The sequence below is a fragment of the Platalea leucorodia genome (genome assembly GCF_965183815.1).
Source record: "Platalea leucorodia genome assembly, chromosome: 12".
In the NCBI taxonomy this organism is placed as follows: Eukaryota; Metazoa; Chordata; class Aves; order Pelecaniformes; family Threskiornithidae; genus Platalea; species Platalea leucorodia.
Window position 1 is genome coordinate 8,039,518 of NC_138834.1, and position 17,273 is coordinate 8,056,790.

The following is a 17,273-nucleotide window of genomic DNA, read 5'->3' on the forward strand; positions in this document are numbered from 1 at the left end:
TTCACGAGACAGGAAGGAACACAAAACCCAAACTTCTGGCAGTGAGGGTAGTTCACTTAATGGATCAACAGGCATTTCTCTTCGCTGGCAGGCAGTTACTACTTGCCACAGACTTTCAACTTGTCCCAAACCATTAGTGAAGATGGAGTTTCAGATCTCACCAGAAAACACTTCACACCAAGAATACTTCGTAAGCAGTGCCCCCCAACCCCCACGTCTCAGTGTGGTTGTCCTTGCAGACATCTTCTCTCTACCACATACGCAGGAAAAAAATTGAGTGCATTTTGCAAGAATTATCTCAAAGAAAGCACTGGTACCTTGAAGGATAAAAGGGCAATATAGCCCACTGAATCCTGATATCAAGGGGGGTGGTTTAAAAAAATTTTTTTTTTTTTAATCAGATAGTAATTTTAAAGAGCCCAAAGGAAATCTAAGAACTTGTTTGAGCAAGTGCTCCAGAAACCAAAAGCAGCAGTGGTTGTTGTTTCTCAGAAGTTGTTATTCTGTATGTTCAAATTAGTTTTAAGAGAGGACCAGAATCAAAGTGCATTGCTATATTTAGTTCAAAGATACTGTGGGTAAATTTAAGATTCCCAAAATACAGAACATAAGTTACGGATACTTTCTTATAGTCACTCAATCAGATGTGAATGATCCCAGCACGTTGTTCTTTAGCAATGTACTCCATAAACAGCTTATATTTATCACCTTAGGCATTTCTACATTTTTCCCAAGCGTTCCCATATCGATAAATGGAAGCTGAAGTGAATACAGTACAGATGGACACATTTTGAGGAAACACAATCCGTTTAGGCAAGGTCTTCAAGCAATCGGCACAGGGAAGACTTGCAAAAATCTGAATTGAGAGAGTGTTGCACTACATCAGAAGTCATTTCATGTGTAGCTAACTGGAAACTTTGCAGGTTAAGGGTACATTTGAGCCAATTCATGTTCACTAGGCAATAAACATGTCTGCACATGGCAAGAACATAACTCTTAAAAAAAGTGTCTCATGTGGAGTTCATGATCCAGCTGGGTTGAGTGGTTTCAATAACAAGAATTTCAAGCACTTGATCATTTACTGGGAAGGCAGGAGAATATTTAGAAGAGTCACCAAGTAGCTACTTGAAAGAACACAGGAGGACATGCAATTTCTGTTAAATCAGGTGCTCTTGGAAAAGTAATATTTAATTACATGGCAGGAAATACCAAAGAATTCTCAAGTTTGACCCAACTTAGTTGTCTGCACTGGTAGGTAGTCACACACCTACAACAGACAAGCTGCAAAACCAACACAAAATGAGATCTAACAGTTATAAGTTAGAATATCAGTGAAAAAACTATACAGACATCTGATCAAAGCCAACCAAGGGAATGGGCTGGTACTTCAAAGCTGTACAACCCACTGGTTACAGAAGATAAGGATGGTGCACAATGGGAAATCGCTAGGAAGTCACATGCAACCATTCTGAATCAAATCTCAGATTATCTCATGTTTGGTTTTATTTTAATTAGGATTCGAGAGGAGAGTTTTCACCAATAAAGGTCTGAAAGCCTTTGATCATTCACTTTATCGGAATTCTATTTAATCTAATGAAAAAGCAAACAGAAGATCTGTTTACATGGACACCTCAAGCACAAGAGTTGAAAAGATCAAAGTAATACAATTAGCAAGGACCTGTGAGAGAACGACTTAATCACTACAAGTAACTTCCATTTCAGCTTCAGCACAAATGAGCTGAAATGTTCTTCCTCCAAGTGTCAAAAAAGGTTTCTCTCTATTATTTTTGTTTCTTAGCTATGTTGCCATACCACTGCAGAGATCTGAAAGGATGTTTTCAGATGGGTAAGACACAGACTTTTTAAAATCAGAATTAATTTCACACTAAACTTCAGATTCTTAGCCTTGTAAGCTTTCATGACACATCACGGACTTCCATTACGTAGCAGTGTAAAACTAAGCACCGGAAAACATACAAAGATGTCTAAAGGTACAGAAAATCTTTTATTAGAATCTAAGTCAATAATATAAGTGACCCAATAAAAGTCTTCCTCAGATGCTATAACAAGTATTGAAATGCCACGTTTTCAAGAGACCACCTGCTGTTTTGACATTTTATGACAATTTCCAAGCCTTCTAGCAACCTTGATTCTACCTCTTTCAACAGCATGTTTTGCCGTGAGTTTTTTCCTCTGAATTGGGCATTGATTTATCATACATTTATAACGCTTTAGAAGTTCTTTCACATTTTACTTTGTAACAAGGTAACCCACATTTTCAGCACTTCACTGTTACGTGAAATATGCCCATCTGATAATGCTGGAGACTAATTGTCAAAGTCAGAGCAATACATGAGCTGTTTCATATACTTATTCCTGACTTACCAAAAAAGAAAGGTAAGCAACACATGTTTTATTTTGCTTAAACAGCAGTGTTCATACTGTTAATAATGCTAGTAGTATCATAAAGACAGCATTTCACTAGTTGTCAGAACTAAAGTCAAGTTTTGAAACTGAGGTCATAGCCTTGCAATAAAACAAGTCCTAATTATAATCAAGAAACAATCAAGGGATGTTGTGTCAAGAGCATCAAGAGAACTTGAACAAACTTCTTTCAGCAGATATTCTTTAGCAGCTCCCAGGTTGAAATTTCATCTTGGTCACTGGCATCCTACTGAAATCAGCATACTTGAGTTTTCATTTTAACCAGGTGGCTCAGTTTTCAATGCTCTGCTCATCATCTTATGAAATATAAACCACATCTACTGGTGTAATCTGAATGATACCCATGTTTGAAGCTTGAGATTAAATACATCCCTGCACAACATAAGAACTTAAAAAGTTACATATAACACAAAACGTTTCCTACCATACATAGCATGCGTCTGTTCATGCGCACCATACTGTGTTGCAGAAGAAGATACTAAACCAGGCTGTGCGTGTGTTGGTGGTGCCATCATTCTAGCGTTGCCCTGTATTACAGGGCTATAAACATGAGGATGCTGCATTCAACAGAAATAAGAAAACAGACAGTTAATTGGAGGACAGTTACAAAGAAACTAGTGTAATCTAAACAATAATTATGTATTTAGAAACAGTAATAGCTTGGCCTTACTAAAATGCAGAGCAAACTAAAGATTTCATACTATCACAATTATCCCAATTGTTTCTAAAAATTTACAGACGTTTTCTGCAGTGGGCTAGAAACTGACAAAAACCATTGGCATATCTAATTTTTGCCACTCTACTAATGTAGCAAGCTTCTGTATGTAATTATATACTTATCGAATTACATATGTATATTTAAAAGCCTTTGAAGTAAGAGGAGTACACCAAACAGTTTATTTTTAGAACACATAAATAGGAGATGTCCTGGCCGTGACCTGAAAGGAATTGTTCAAAGAGCTAAAAAGGTAGTATCACTAATAAATGCCAACTTCTAAATGGGTCTTAAAATTTGTTACAGGCTTTGAAGCACATTACACCACCACCAAGTACGCTCCAGAACACAGAAACTGTTCAGAGGGACTTCTCACGACTGGGGACAATAGGGTATTTAGGACTGAACCACTTAATTATTTCTGGTTTGACTTATCACATACGCTCGAACTCTTACCTGAGATTGGTAGTGTGGCACATGCTGCACAAGAGGCTGATTAGGAAACTGTTGGGGACTATATGCAACATATTGTGTTGAATAAGCAGGTGGCGTAGCTACAATTGGAGGGCCTGCTGCTGAGGCAGGGTGCATCATGGTGCTCTGATGATGTTGGTCTTGCCGTTGCTGTGGCATATTTGGTACTACAAAGCAAAGAGTGCCTCACGTTAGAAACACAGAATGAAGAATGACGATCTTCCTGAAAGGTTTTATGTTACAATGTCACTGTGACCAAGTGGAATATCCTCACCCCTCACCTTTAACCACATATTAGAGCTCTATCAAAAAGGAACAGCATGAAAAGGAGTTTCTCCAAGAAACATTTGATTTTCATCACTGCCTTTGAGCCATGTACATGGCCACAAACCCAGGCCTGCTCTTTTTGTGAAGGAAGGAAGGAAGGTGGAGGGAGAGAAAGACTGACAAGAATCAGTAACGGAAGAGAAAGGTTATATCAGGATACCTACATTAATCAAATTTGATCCTGTCCCCTTCAAAAGGCTTAATTCACCCGCTATGGGAACTACTGAGCAACTGTTCCACCAACTGGAAAGCTGAGTCTGTTAAAATTACTTGTGCTTATGGCTGAGGAGAGCAGAAAAAAGGTCTCCACAGAGCCGCAATTTGAGGTATTCACATCTTTTAAGCTTTGGGCTACCCCTCAGGATAGCAGAAAGCAACTTTTAGGTCACAGTCAACACTGAAGGGGACAAGTCAACCTATAAGATGAGGAGGAGTAGGAATAATTAGAGGGAAGAAAGATTAAGAGAGCAGAGCACTGTAGTGTGGGACTACCTGAGCTATCCTGGTAAGACGACCAACCGAACCACAGCAGCAAGGCACTCAGAACAAACTAATTCAGCCTACTAAGCAACAGGGCATGAGAGTTCAAGGTGAGCTCCAGCTTGCTGCAGTGAGACTGCAACTAATAACTAAGCTAACTCAAGCACCTGTAAACTCCACTGCAGTGTGCAATGTAGACAGACCCCTTAGAGAGAGGAAAGGAGGGAAATGTTGAAGATGTCAGTAAATTCACTCAATGATGATTGTATTTACACTGCAAATCAACAATAGAAAAAAGTAAATACAGGAGGCAACTTGAACAGCGTAAAGGCACTGAACTTTAACCCACGCAGCTCCTTCAGGACTATGCTGCACGCAGAATAGATATGCAGAAAATAATGAAACATAAAAAAGGAATTCAGAACAGGAGAGCAGCCTCACACAGCAAGTAAGTACAGGGCAATGTACTTCTGATTAAAACAATCAGTGTTACCAACCAAAAGATTTCATGGGTCAGGCCACAGTAAAGTTAGTGTGTTTTAAAATAGAAATACATTGCAGGTTTTTGTCTTCCCTACATTCATAAAGGCTACTTGTTTATTTCTAAACAGCAGAACTGCTCTTTTAAACAATTTCCTCCTCCAGTGACTGGAGCTGCAGCACTGGAACCTATCATCATGAACCACTGTATAAAACTGCAAGAAAGCATGCACTGTGTAGAATTAGAGCATTATCTGAAACATGACTATAAAAACAAGACCATCATTTTTCTGCTCCTTCGCTGCACTGCACAGAAGAGACTGCATCTTGCCACACATGTTCTCGTCTCCATAGCCACAGGTGTCACTTGTTAAAAACATGGTATTGTTAGTCCACTGTTCAGTTACTGTTGCAGAAGGAATGCAAAAGAACAAACTGGAACCAGCAGTAAGTTCTTTCCAGAAGAGCAGCATAGCATACTCTTTCTGAAGAAACAGCGATTTTGCTTGTTGACAGAAAACCCCTCTATTAAAGCACCATTCAGGGCTCTGCTGTAAACCAGTACAGAAAAACAGTACAGAAAGTTCCCTTTAAACAAACCTGTAACATTTATGAAATATAGGAGACGATCAGCTTACCCTAACGTTCCAAGTAACAGAGACGTTTTCCCATTTGTCAAATCAAATTCCAAACCAAGCAACTCCCCATTACTCAAACTTATCATGTTGTGGCTGAATTAGTTTATCTAGAAATGCATTCGTATTTCCACTTACTTCCCTTTATTAAAAATAGCATTTAAAATATCAGTCAAAAACAAATTAACATGGTTTAGAAAATACACAAACATTTGTAATTTATTCATGCTGCATGCAGACTAAGAACCAAACAGGCAGTATTATTCTCACCTTTACCTGCTCTATATGTCTTGGCTTGGTTCACTGGCATGGGCGTCATGGGAATAGGATACAAAGGCTGAAACAGAAGGAGGAGTTGAAGCTATGATATTCCTTTAAAAAGTAAGTGTGTGTCTGGGTGGGGGCCCCACTCAGCTTTGATGTGTTTTACTCTGTTATGTTACATGCTTTAGTGAACTCTGCCTATTCCCATTCCTATGGTATTTTCTTGGATCACTGTGATCAAGTCTGCACATACAAACAACTAAGACCACATGGTTTGCAACAACCAGTCAAGTAATGCTACTACTGCCACTTCAAGCAATGTACTAAATCAGACAGCTTTATAACAGAGTTAGACTTGAAATCCTAGTAATCCCTACAACCACCAGAAACTAGTGGGACACAGCTAGAAGCTAAGGACGAGGAAACAGTTGCTTAAAACTTAAAAAGAGCAAGACTATGCTTGGTGGACTGGGGACCTATGTCTGCACAGATTTAACAATACATGTGAGTAAGAGCTGCTGGAATTTACAAGTGTTTGAGACTATTAGAACATCTAGGTTGAGGGACTACTGGGAAAAGCCAGTATTTACAGAGCTAAAACGTAACAACAATATAATTGTGCCCATATTTACAAGAGTAATACAAGCTGTACCATTTCACTTTTTTAACTTAGAGCTCCTAAGTCTCCTCAACTTGCTGACAATCATCTGAAAAGTGTTAACAAGTCTGCAGCATACGCTGCACTTTACCTGCACGCCTGGACTCACTGGAACTGGGTACATCATATTTGGTGCGAAACAAACAGGCTGAGTGTACACTGGGGTTGGCTGCTGATGACCCACCATGGAGGGGCTAGGTTGAGCTTGCGGACGAGGGGAGGTTGGTGTAGTAGAAGGTTTCGGCTACAAACAGAGTTCAGCAATGCATACGCACGATTAGCTTGATTATCCTCCAAGTAAAAGGTGTGCTTAAAAGGCAACGTTAAACAGGATCAAATAACTTACTTGAGCAAAAGATCGAGGGTTGAACTCTTTTGCATTAGGATTAAGGGTTGATTTTCTAACTTGCCTAAAAATAAAGAACAAAAAAATGTGTTCAGCATTATTCTTTTACAAGTGTATCTGCAGAACTCCCTAACAATTAAAAATTTAAGAGATGAAATACCTCATTTCCATCTGTGAGTCAGATTTTTGAGAACTCAAACAACACATGGCATGCAAAATCCACTCTTACTGATGGTACTCTTACTATACTTGTTCATTAAAAAGTTTTCCTGCTGTTGATACCACAGCTCACGTGAGTCAGGAAAACATTTAAATAAGCGTTTAGATATAGATTAGGCATCAACAGGACCAGAGTTCTATATGCAGCTCTGCCACTGCCTCATGAGCTGACTTTCAGTACAGTCACTTCACCTATTGTTTTCTCTGTATACCAGAGAGAACTTATATCAGCCATATATAAACAGTAAGATATTACACAGTCATAATAGCTTTTTCTACAAATGGCTAAATGCTAATAACAGATGTGCTTATTCTAAAAGATGTAATTACTCACTCAGAAGTATCTTTCTTCTCCTCTTTATCCTCTTTATCTTGTTTACTTCCAGGCCCAGATGTCTGTACACCTTGTGAAGTTACCTCAGGCCCTCGCTTTTGCTCAGAACTATTACTTATCGAAGGAGAAATACTTGGACTATTAGGTTTGCTACTGCCACCGTTAGAGTTAGTATTACTGCCAGTTTCTATGATAGATTCTTTAGGGGTTGATTCTGTCTTTTCTTTAACTACATCTCTTGATTTTTCACCTTCTCGGGTTTTGTTTAGCAGCTGATCCACTGCATCTGAAGAGGAACTTGACTGTAACTGAAAAAAACCCCAAGGAATATATTCAGTAAATTGATATACAGAACTAGAGAGAGACAATCTCATGCTGTCACATACACAGAGTACAATACAGTCCCATAGGTCTCAATCATCTGGAAATGACCTTTTAAAACACACATTTCCATTTCTACTAAAAAAGAGATCTATGAACATTGACAATGTTTTAAGCCCACACTGTGAAAGAAGCTATTCAGCGACTCAACTGACCTATATGTTGATTAGGAAGTGACAGGAAAGCTTAAGACAACCCTCTGGACTCATCCCCCTGTGTGATTTAACAGTAACACTTGAAGAGCTAACCTGATTTAATAAACCATTATAACCAGGAAATAAGTAATAGGAATTCATCTTCAATTTTCCTCAGCAAAACCCTTTAATTTTGAAACAGCTCTTCCATATGGAGTGTAAATACGATAATTATTTGTACGTAACGATCAAACAGGTTTCAAGTATTATTTTCAGTGTACAGTCAATATGCACATTTACATGTATTAGGCAATTGTACTAGCAAGAGTCTGCATTGATTTTATAGTATCTAGCATGAATTCTTGTATTTTCATAAATTAAGCATGAGCAGTAAGGACCTGTTTTCCTGTTGACACATGCAGCGCATTCAATTCATTAAAATGATCTGGATGCACTTGAGAACTATGATACCATTAAGTTAACATACAGAGAAACTTACCCTAAAGTCATTCTTAAATTTCTTTAAATCATCAATCTGTTTTCTATGTTCTGAAACAATTGGAGATACACCTGCCAAATATAAGACCAACGTTGTCCAAGCATTTCTAATACAAGTTTTATATACAACCCCTACACAGTACTAAGTTTGAAAAAGGTAATGTTTGCATGTCTAAAAATGAAATACAGTGATATCATTTCATCTGTCATTTGGTATAATCCCATGAACTACCTGTATGAGCACACAAAAACACTCTGTGAAACCACAGCATTACGTAAGTGACATATCTATAGCTCTAACACATCACACCAAGACAGAAGGTCTTGCACCCTGAGGTGCAGGGACTGCAGAGCTCAGCTGAAGACAAAGAAGTATGCAACAAAACCCTCAAAACTTAACATGCCAGCGCTTCAAGACATAGCAAGCAAAGGTGAAACACTGATCAAGGTTAGCTTTACAGTTGGACTCGATGATCTTAAAGGTCTTTTCCAACCTAAATGATTCTATGATTCCAAGTTCAACACCATGAAAACATTGAGAACTGAATGAACAAACAATGCCACAGAGACAGCCAAATTTAAGGCATAACAGGAAGAAGTACAGTCACAAAAAACTATGCTGATCATGATGCTCAGAAGAATTGTGAGCATAGCTCTAAGTAGAAACACTCATTCAGTCCAAAGACAGCTAAAAATACAGCTTTGTGGGCAGGAAAAAGAAAGAAGAGGGAAAAAAAAAAACAAACAAACAAACAAACAAACACAAAAAAACAAGAGAAGAAAAAAAAGAAAAAAAACAGTGACAAGAAATCACACCATCCACATGAGCATCTCTACACTTTGTGTTGATGAAATGAGTCAAGAAAAACATTTAAAATTGTAAGCCTGCCACTTCATAACTGCATGACCAAATTTTTGCGGTAGAACACCCAAGCCAGATTGCCTCCTAGTCTTCCTTAAAATGCTAACTAAAGCAGTCAATATAGCAGGTTTAGTGCTTGGAATTCTTACATTACTCAAGTATATATGAAAGCTTTTGATACAAACCTTTGTTTTCAGGTTTAGGAAAACTAGGAGAAGTCTCACTTGGCTTTATATTCTCCTTGTTTCCAGTTGCAGAATTTTGCCTCTGGTCCTGAAGCCTAGTATCTTTAGCTAGAAAAGAAATTGCCGAAGTTATTCTCTTATACACAACTCAAACTGACCAAAGAGAGACGGCAAGATAGAAACAGAAGAGAGATTTAACCATGTGTAGCTTACAAAAGAAAACCCCTGAGTTACAGATTTTCTGCTACCTAGTTAGGGCCTGGAGGGTTATCCTCCCCCCTTCCCTACCCTACCCTCTTTAAGCCAAATGAGAAAGTCCCAGTCAAACACATCCCTCCCATCATACACAGAACCTTAACCAAGCTGAAAAACTGTAAGCCGAGAGCAAATTATTTTCAATAGTCCAAGCTCTTCATACAGAACACTACAAAGATTTGAGAGTTCTTAGACATTTGACTGTGTTCTTGAATGTTTCTTTTCCCCCTTCCTTTCACTATGTTCAAAATACCCTTTGAAACCAGTGGCCTACGTTTCTTTGAATTAGAAAACAGCCAGGCACTCAGTTTGAAAAAAATCCTCAATTAAGGCAAACACCCATAAGCCCGTACTCCTTAAAGGGCAAAAAAATTAAGCATACAGACAGACTTATCAAAAAGCCTCTCTCCAACCTTAGTTTAAAGCTAGCATCATGAGAAAAGGGGAACTCACTACACAGTAAAATTAAACGCATCAGAAGTTTTCCCATTATTTAGAAAGCAGCTTTGCTTTTGTATAGGCATATTCATTGTCAGGGATTAAGGAAAGGGAGGATTTGGAAGCTAGCAAGGGTAACGTACCTTCGCTGGAAGGGGTAACTGCTCTGTTGGATGCAGGGCTGGCAGGTGTAGGAGAGGCAGCTGGAACAGGCATGGCAACAGATTCAGTGGGAATAGCACCAGGCTGGGGAGAAGGCAGAGCTGGTCCCGTGGGAGTGCTGCTCTGCCTTGGAGACCTAGGCCTGTGTGTTTTAGGGGATAATCTCGGAACTAGAAACAAACAGGAAAAAATAGTTATAGGATAAGTTTCCTCATCTGCTCAGCAGTTTGCTTATTTTTAAAATGACTAAAAACATGCTTTAAAATACTTAGTGGAACATTAGATAGTAATTGAAAACCTGTTTACCTTTCAGGTACATCTCCTAGTTCTTTACAACGCAGCATTTCAGAAAAGTGGTGCAATTTTTCTGCAGATTGTCCCCTAATATATATTACTGCCCTGTAGTCCCACCATGAAACTGCAATATGCTCCCCAGCCCCCCAGTAGTACAACTACAACAGCTCACATTAACACAGTTTCAGGCAGAACAGAAAAGGTGGTCAGGTCTCCATACAAACAGATGTAAAACATTTTTAAAAGGGCTGAAAAAACACATCCGTTTTACAGCGTCCTCTTTTGGAGGTTTGCCAGCTGGAAAAAAAACAACATATCCTATTGAAAGAAGATTATTTGATGTATATTTTTGCCCCTGTGTTAAAGCAGCAAGGAAAGTTGTATATTCTTTAAATGGTAAGTTGTACCTCCTGCTTCCTGTTCATCCCACTGTGGCTAGTTAGGTGCTTTACATCACATATTAACTTCAAGTGAGCGAGGAGAAAGAAAGGTAAGTCGTTTAACAGTCCTACTTGCATGTTAATGATATATAAGTGCAGAGTGGGGAGGGAAGATGAATCAGATATAATGCCAGAAGAGTTTAAACCTTTTCCACAAGGCAACAGGTCTATGGGGGTCTAACTCACACCTTCTTTCTGAAAAATGTGTTCCCACTACACTCCTCTAGAATTCTAGCACTGCTAAAAAGTATCAGACTCTAAACTGTTGCTTACTTGCCCTTCGATTCAAGACAGCGCCCAGGTGCTGACAACTCACTAGAACACGGTCCCAACTACAAAAGCTCGAGACTAGGGCCTATGTCACAAGACTGAGCTTTAAATTTGAAGTCAAATATTAAAAAAGACATTAACTGATTCAAAAAAGAAGAGACACTGACTATTATCTGCTACTACAGTACTTAGACAAACACAAAATGACCACTTAAAACCTTCATCATATTTAAAGGAAAAATATAACCAACTTAACTTGAATATCGTTCCATCTTCTCTTTTAACACCAACCTTCCTTTATCCAAACACCTCCTTCATTTGTAAACCACAACCCAGTTACACTGCCATTAACCACATTCAGTGATGCAATGGAATGTATATAACTTTTCTTCTTTTCAATAACTTTCCTAAAAATTACTTCTTTCAACAACTAATTCCCACATTTTTCCTTCCTTTTCATACACCATCTGACTTTACCTCTCTGCAGTTAAGACAATATTGCACTCAAAGGACCAACTCACCAACTATTGTACTAAGCTACCTGGGAACATCCTTCTCCCACCTCATCTAAGCACACTAAGTTAGCAGACCAGTGTTTATTCAGAGCCTGAATTGTCTAGAAATGCAGTATTCTGCTTAGCATTCACACTCTAAAGTACCCCTGGCAAGCCATCTGCAATAAGCCAAGCTTTACCTACCCCCACTGACAACTGATGACCACGTCCCACCTGAAGGGCTGCCTCGTGCCACTGCAGTAGTAGATGCTTCCCCTGGTGCATTATGAGATACAAATTCTAAGCCACTTGAAATTGTACCCCTACCAGTAGAGACTCTGTGACCTCGAGGGTGCCGTTGTGCCTTAGGAGACATCCGTGGAGGCCCTGAGAAAAAGAAGACAACCCCACACAATAAGTACTTCACGTCCATCACTAAGAGTACCCAAACATACTATCTGTTTTTAAAACTGGATTTAATCTAAAAACTCTCAATAATGCAGTAATACAGTCAAGCAATTTACACTGACATCGACTAGAACCAGGGATCCACGAGACTCAAAAGGCCAAGCCATTGGTCCAGCCAGACTACCAACACACTCATCACCCTGCTAGGACAGCTCACGTTCATTGATATTTAGAAGCTTGATCAGAATTGAAACAGGTATGCAAGTCCTGGATTTAAAATATTTGAATCCAAGTATCCAATATTGCTTACTGCAAGACAAGCCGAAAAGGTTAGTGGCCCAGCTCCCTCTGGATAAGCACAGTTCCAGGCTATCACACATTTTCCAGAAAAGAAAAAATTTCCTTTGCTTTTGTCAGGTAGTTAGTGATACCAAACATTTATTTACAGAGTAGTCACCACTGGCTGACCAATGCTCTTGGGGAATTTCAGCAGAGCATTCTGCGCCGAGGCTAAATTGCCTGCAGCAGGTCACAATTCATTTACAAGTCAGCAAAATTGCAACTAAACAAGTTATTGTTATCCCAAGGTTCAAGTCATGCATGTTTAACACCAGAAGCTAAAGTCATAAGTGAACACAGTAATTCTGAACAGCTTATACGGCTGCCACAGAATAGTTACGCTCAAGTCTAAGCAGCAATAGTTTCTACATCCTAACGAACATTTTCTTTACAAGATCAGACTCAGATGTTGATACTTCAAAAGGAAAAACTGTGTATGAACAGAAGACAATCTGGCTGATTACAGTTCATCTTTAATGTAGGTCAATAATAGAGAAAAGTTCAGATAATGGCTTTCTGGTTTCAGATAAGGTTCTAAAATATCAAGTACGTTACGTAAATCTTTAAATGTCAGCCTCTATTTTAACCATGAATCTGAAGTACACTTCAATCCAAGTTATATATACAGGCAAGTATTTTAAAGAATACACACTTTCCAGCAATCCTCTTCTAGTAGCAGAAATTAAATGTTGCAGTAAGCAGCAGTCCACTGCATGCCTGACAAATCAATCGCTCGTGCTGAAAAATAACTGAATTTGCACGTGGATTCTCAGTATGTTACTACATTAAAAAAAGCTCACATGGATAAATTGACAGTAGCGTGCTGTACAGACGTGCTTACTACCATCCGCTTTCTGGTTCTGGACCACCTTGAGCATTTATCAGGCAAGCTGCAGAACCGCGTTACTGATTCAATCAGCGGGATGACTGTTCTCTCTCCCGTGGCTCCAGTGGAGCCAGCTACAGCAGAGACTGCAAGTTTCCAGTGAGTTTAGTATAACCAGTTTGCATTTTTCCAGGCTTGCTAGACCGTGCTGTGCAGGCTAGTTTTTAAGTGCACTTAAATAAAATAAAAATTTAAAAATGTGTTCCTTACTGTACCCTCAGAGGACAAACAAATTTAGTTCAGATACTTCTGCATACAGTTACCGAAAACTCATGGGTTAGCCTTTCTCTGCATATTATTGACCGCTAGGGAGCCGACTTATTGTTCTGCCTCAGTGCAAACAGATCTAAAGTTTTCTACAGATTCGCCTTTGAAGCAGCTTATCCTATCCCCTTCCACAGTGCACTTCTCTGAATACAGCATTTTTTTAATTATAATTATTAGTGTTTTTTTATAAAAGGTAATTCAATGACTTAGTTAAATTTGAAACTGCTTTTTGTGGAACAACTATATTAAAATATTTTATTTTTTATATAAATTTATATTCCTAAAAATGCCCTCTAAAGTTATCAGGTCCTGGCATGTTGCTATTGGTTAAGTTAAGACACTGAGCAGCGTTTACAAAGCTGAGCTGATTTCATACCAACTTGGGAAATGTCACAGCTTTATTTTGTTTTTGTAAAGTTCTTCAAATAAAAAGGTTAATAGAAATAGTCTGATAAACTAAAGTTAAACACAAATTATAGGTTAAGTAATGAAGAGGAAAAACAATTTTGTAATTAAACTCACAAAGGAGTTAAACAAAGACAAACAAAACCATGAACAAATCGTGGTATTGTACCTTCTGAAGACATGCGTTTAGGCATAGTAGAGACAGGAGCTGGAGAACCATGAGCAGAGGGGTGAGACGGGGGCCTGGAGGGCCGCGAGGGGGGCCTGGAGGGCGGCCGTGTAGGGGTGGCTGCCCGAGGTGGAAGAGAGTTGGGACCTGACTGGTAGCGAGAAGGTGGGCGAGAGGAAGGAGATGGGCAAGGCGATGGCCAGGGAACACCTGACAGAACAAATGATATGAAGGAAAGTATAAAAACTAAAGAAAAATTATGGGGAAAAAGGTCAACAGAAAAAAAAAGTAAAATATGACAAAATGATTTTTCATGTTTAACCCTTTGGGGATAGATTAGTTTATTTCTGCAACCAATACAATAGTCTCTGCAAGGTTATTTCCTCCACTTCAGGTCAAATTTAACATCTGAATGTCACAAATTCCCCAAAGGGTTAATTAGGATCTACAAATACTACTAAGGAATAGACAGTAAAGTTTGATCTGTTAGCCTATCATATATATGTTCTACAGTACGCATCACTCTTGACAAGGTCCTTAAATAGCTACCAGAGGTTCTCGAACAGCGGTTCACATATAGTATTGACTACACAAACTGCTACTTTCAAACCAAATGATGAGCAATATCAATTCTAGGAACTGTATCTTTACAAAAAACAGCGGTGTTCAGTGTCTGAATCCTGACATTTATGCCTTTATCAGTTATCTGAAGTATTAATGTATGATTTTAATCTAGGATATGGGGTTCATTGTTTCCAAAACAAAGAAATTGAATTCACAAGCCATTCTGAATATTTTAGGTATATGATGTTCATTCAGCGGAGTAACAGGATGACAGAAACCACAAATACTATGAACAAATTTCAAAATTAGCATTGTCTGGGCAAGACTCAGTTGTACATCCTTTATACAGCTGACTCTGTATTTGAAAAGGAAGTCTCACTTACCTTTAGATGTTTCTCAGACTTCCTCTCCAGATAGAGGCACTTGAGTATTATACATTTTTCATTTATTCACAGCAATCTCATATAATAGGATTTTTAACTTCTAAGAATAATGCCTCAAGGATAGGCTACTGCTGAAATCCATCTCCAAAAATGGTGTTTGGTTTATGAAACACCGATTCCTGCTATACAGTGCCCAGTGATGTCTGTTTATAAATATTACCCATGTGTATAGCAGAAAATACTCAAATAGCTATTTGGAGAGAAGGCTTTTGATTCCTTTTCCCCTAACACTTCTCTTACTTTCCCAACAATGATTTTCTCCCCCCGCATCATCATAAAGTCAGTGAGTTGCTTTATTCTTTTTAACGGGAAACAGAATTGATCCATGCACCAGAAAGTAAGAGTGATGCTTCCTCGGCTGCCACCTCCCTTTCACTAGGTGTCAGCATTGCTGCTCCTCCACACAGAGCTTAGCAGTAGTAATTCATACAGCAATTTTTAATCTTTAAATCCGCATACTGCACCATCATCTAAGACAAAGGTGTTTGAGAAAGAAAACAAGAGACATTTCTGCTCCGCAAAGCTGCATACGGTGCAGCCAAATGCATGTTCCATTATGAGGAAGTTAAACCCAAAGCAAAATCACAACCTCTGTGTTAAATGATGAATGCTAACCTAGCTTATGAAATACATACCCTAAGACCACACCACATGCAGTTTCAACATGATTAGATAATTGACTGCAATTTTACAAGGTACATTTGTTTAGACTTCAGATACTTGCCTCCGTTAACTACTCTTTGATCTGCTCCAGAGTTAGGAGTGAATTCTGAAGTATGGGATCCAGACCTTGAAATTGGTGGGCCTGATCCAGACTGGCCCATCCTTGGTGAGTTTTGTCTTCCACTTCCCCAGGACAGGACATCTCTGTTCCTCTGTCCAGGTGGAATGTATTTATTTTCTCTGAAACACAGTAAATTTCTATCAGTATTAAGACAGAACTGTTAAGACAGAACTGAAAGACAATGAAAAGTACCTGATCAAGTGCTCCGCTGATATCTTCTGCCTTTCTCAAATCAAGCTAAAGGAAAATTCTAAATACTATCAGATGTTGACCTAACATTCACCTCATGAATTGGCTTTTGGTACTGACCACACAGCCCACTTTCTACGAGCCCACAGAGACTGAATGACTTAGTACTAATGCCTGAAATTCTCCAGGACATACCAAAACCACAGCCCTTTCCTGTAAGTTGGTATGAATTCACCACGGTGACATATCAGAATGGGGAAGTCTGTTTCGCTACAGAGATAACACAGAGCCAGGCAGAGGTGTACAAGTTAGCATGAGTGCCAAAAACAGCACATGATTGTTTACCAGGTCCTAACCTAATAAGCCCTGCTGAAAAAACAGTTTCAAGGAGTAAATTGCTACTGTACCAAAATATATACATTTAAATAAAAATACTATTTCATAGTGTATGCAAGTACCTAGTGTTCACACCATGTCCTTCTCGTTCATTAGCATTTCTCTGAACAGCAGTATATTTTTCTTCTTCTGTTCTTTCATCATTTTCCAAGGCAACCCGAGCTTTGTATTGGGCACTTGATTCAATTTCCTCTGCTAATTGAGTTGCTCTGGCTTCCCGTTTTAAAAACTCTTCTGAATTATCTCTTTCTAACGGCACCCTAAAAGACAATGGAAAGGAAGAGCATCTCTGAAATGCATTCAAAAGCACAAAGGAGCTACAGAAATTACATAGCGTTAATTCTAACCAAGTCACAGTAAAAAAAAACAACTTGCTTTTAAGCCAGCAGACTTGCTGTCTTTTTTAGAAGAAGTTTGTCAATATTGGTGGACTGGTTTGATATTATGTGCAAATTCAGTGTCATTTACCTGCCTAGAGAGCTGAGGTCAGGGTGCAGAGCTTTTCCATATGACTTGCAAAATCCCCAGTCCCTAAAGCTATGCAAAGGCTCCAACTTTTAACACGGTTGAGTACATTAGCAATAAAAAGCTTTAGTCTGTTGTTTAGATAGGAAGCTGTCGTAAGAGACCGAA

The 17,273-nt window shown here is 38.8% G+C and overlaps 1 protein-coding gene across 7 annotated transcripts in view; it reads right to left on the minus strand.

Annotated features, from left to right (window-relative positions):
- The window catches only part of ATXN2 (ataxin 2), a 54,911-nt gene that overhangs the window by 15,708 nt on the left and 21,930 nt on the right, over window positions 1–17,273 (minus strand). For 2 of the 7 annotated variants that reach the window (XM_082325402.1, XM_082325401.1), the window contains exons 8-20: window positions 16,703–16,900; window positions 15,996–16,174; window positions 14,265–14,474; window positions 11,995–12,177; window positions 10,274–10,462; window positions 9,438–9,545; window positions 8,392–8,462; window positions 7,378–7,685; window positions 6,825–6,888; window positions 6,570–6,722; window positions 5,833–5,893; window positions 3,617–3,801; window positions 2,870–3,002 (exon numbers count right to left, since the gene is read on the minus strand). In XM_082325402.1, the coding sequence (XP_082181528.1) occupies window positions 2,870–3,002; window positions 3,617–3,801; window positions 5,833–5,893; window positions 6,570–6,722; window positions 6,825–6,888; window positions 7,378–7,685; window positions 8,392–8,462; window positions 9,438–9,545; window positions 10,274–10,462; window positions 11,995–12,177; window positions 14,265–14,474; window positions 15,996–16,174; window positions 16,703–16,900 (2,042 nt within the window). Of the gene's footprint in view, window positions 1–2,869; window positions 3,003–3,616; window positions 3,802–5,826; window positions 5,894–6,569; window positions 6,723–6,824; window positions 6,889–7,377; window positions 7,686–8,391; window positions 8,463–9,437; window positions 9,546–10,273; window positions 10,463–11,994; window positions 12,178–14,264; window positions 14,475–15,995; window positions 16,175–16,702; window positions 16,901–17,273 lie in introns of all 7 variants that reach the window. The other 5 variants (XM_082325400.1, XM_082325399.1, XM_082325404.1 and 2 more) reach the window with 4 other exon arrangements.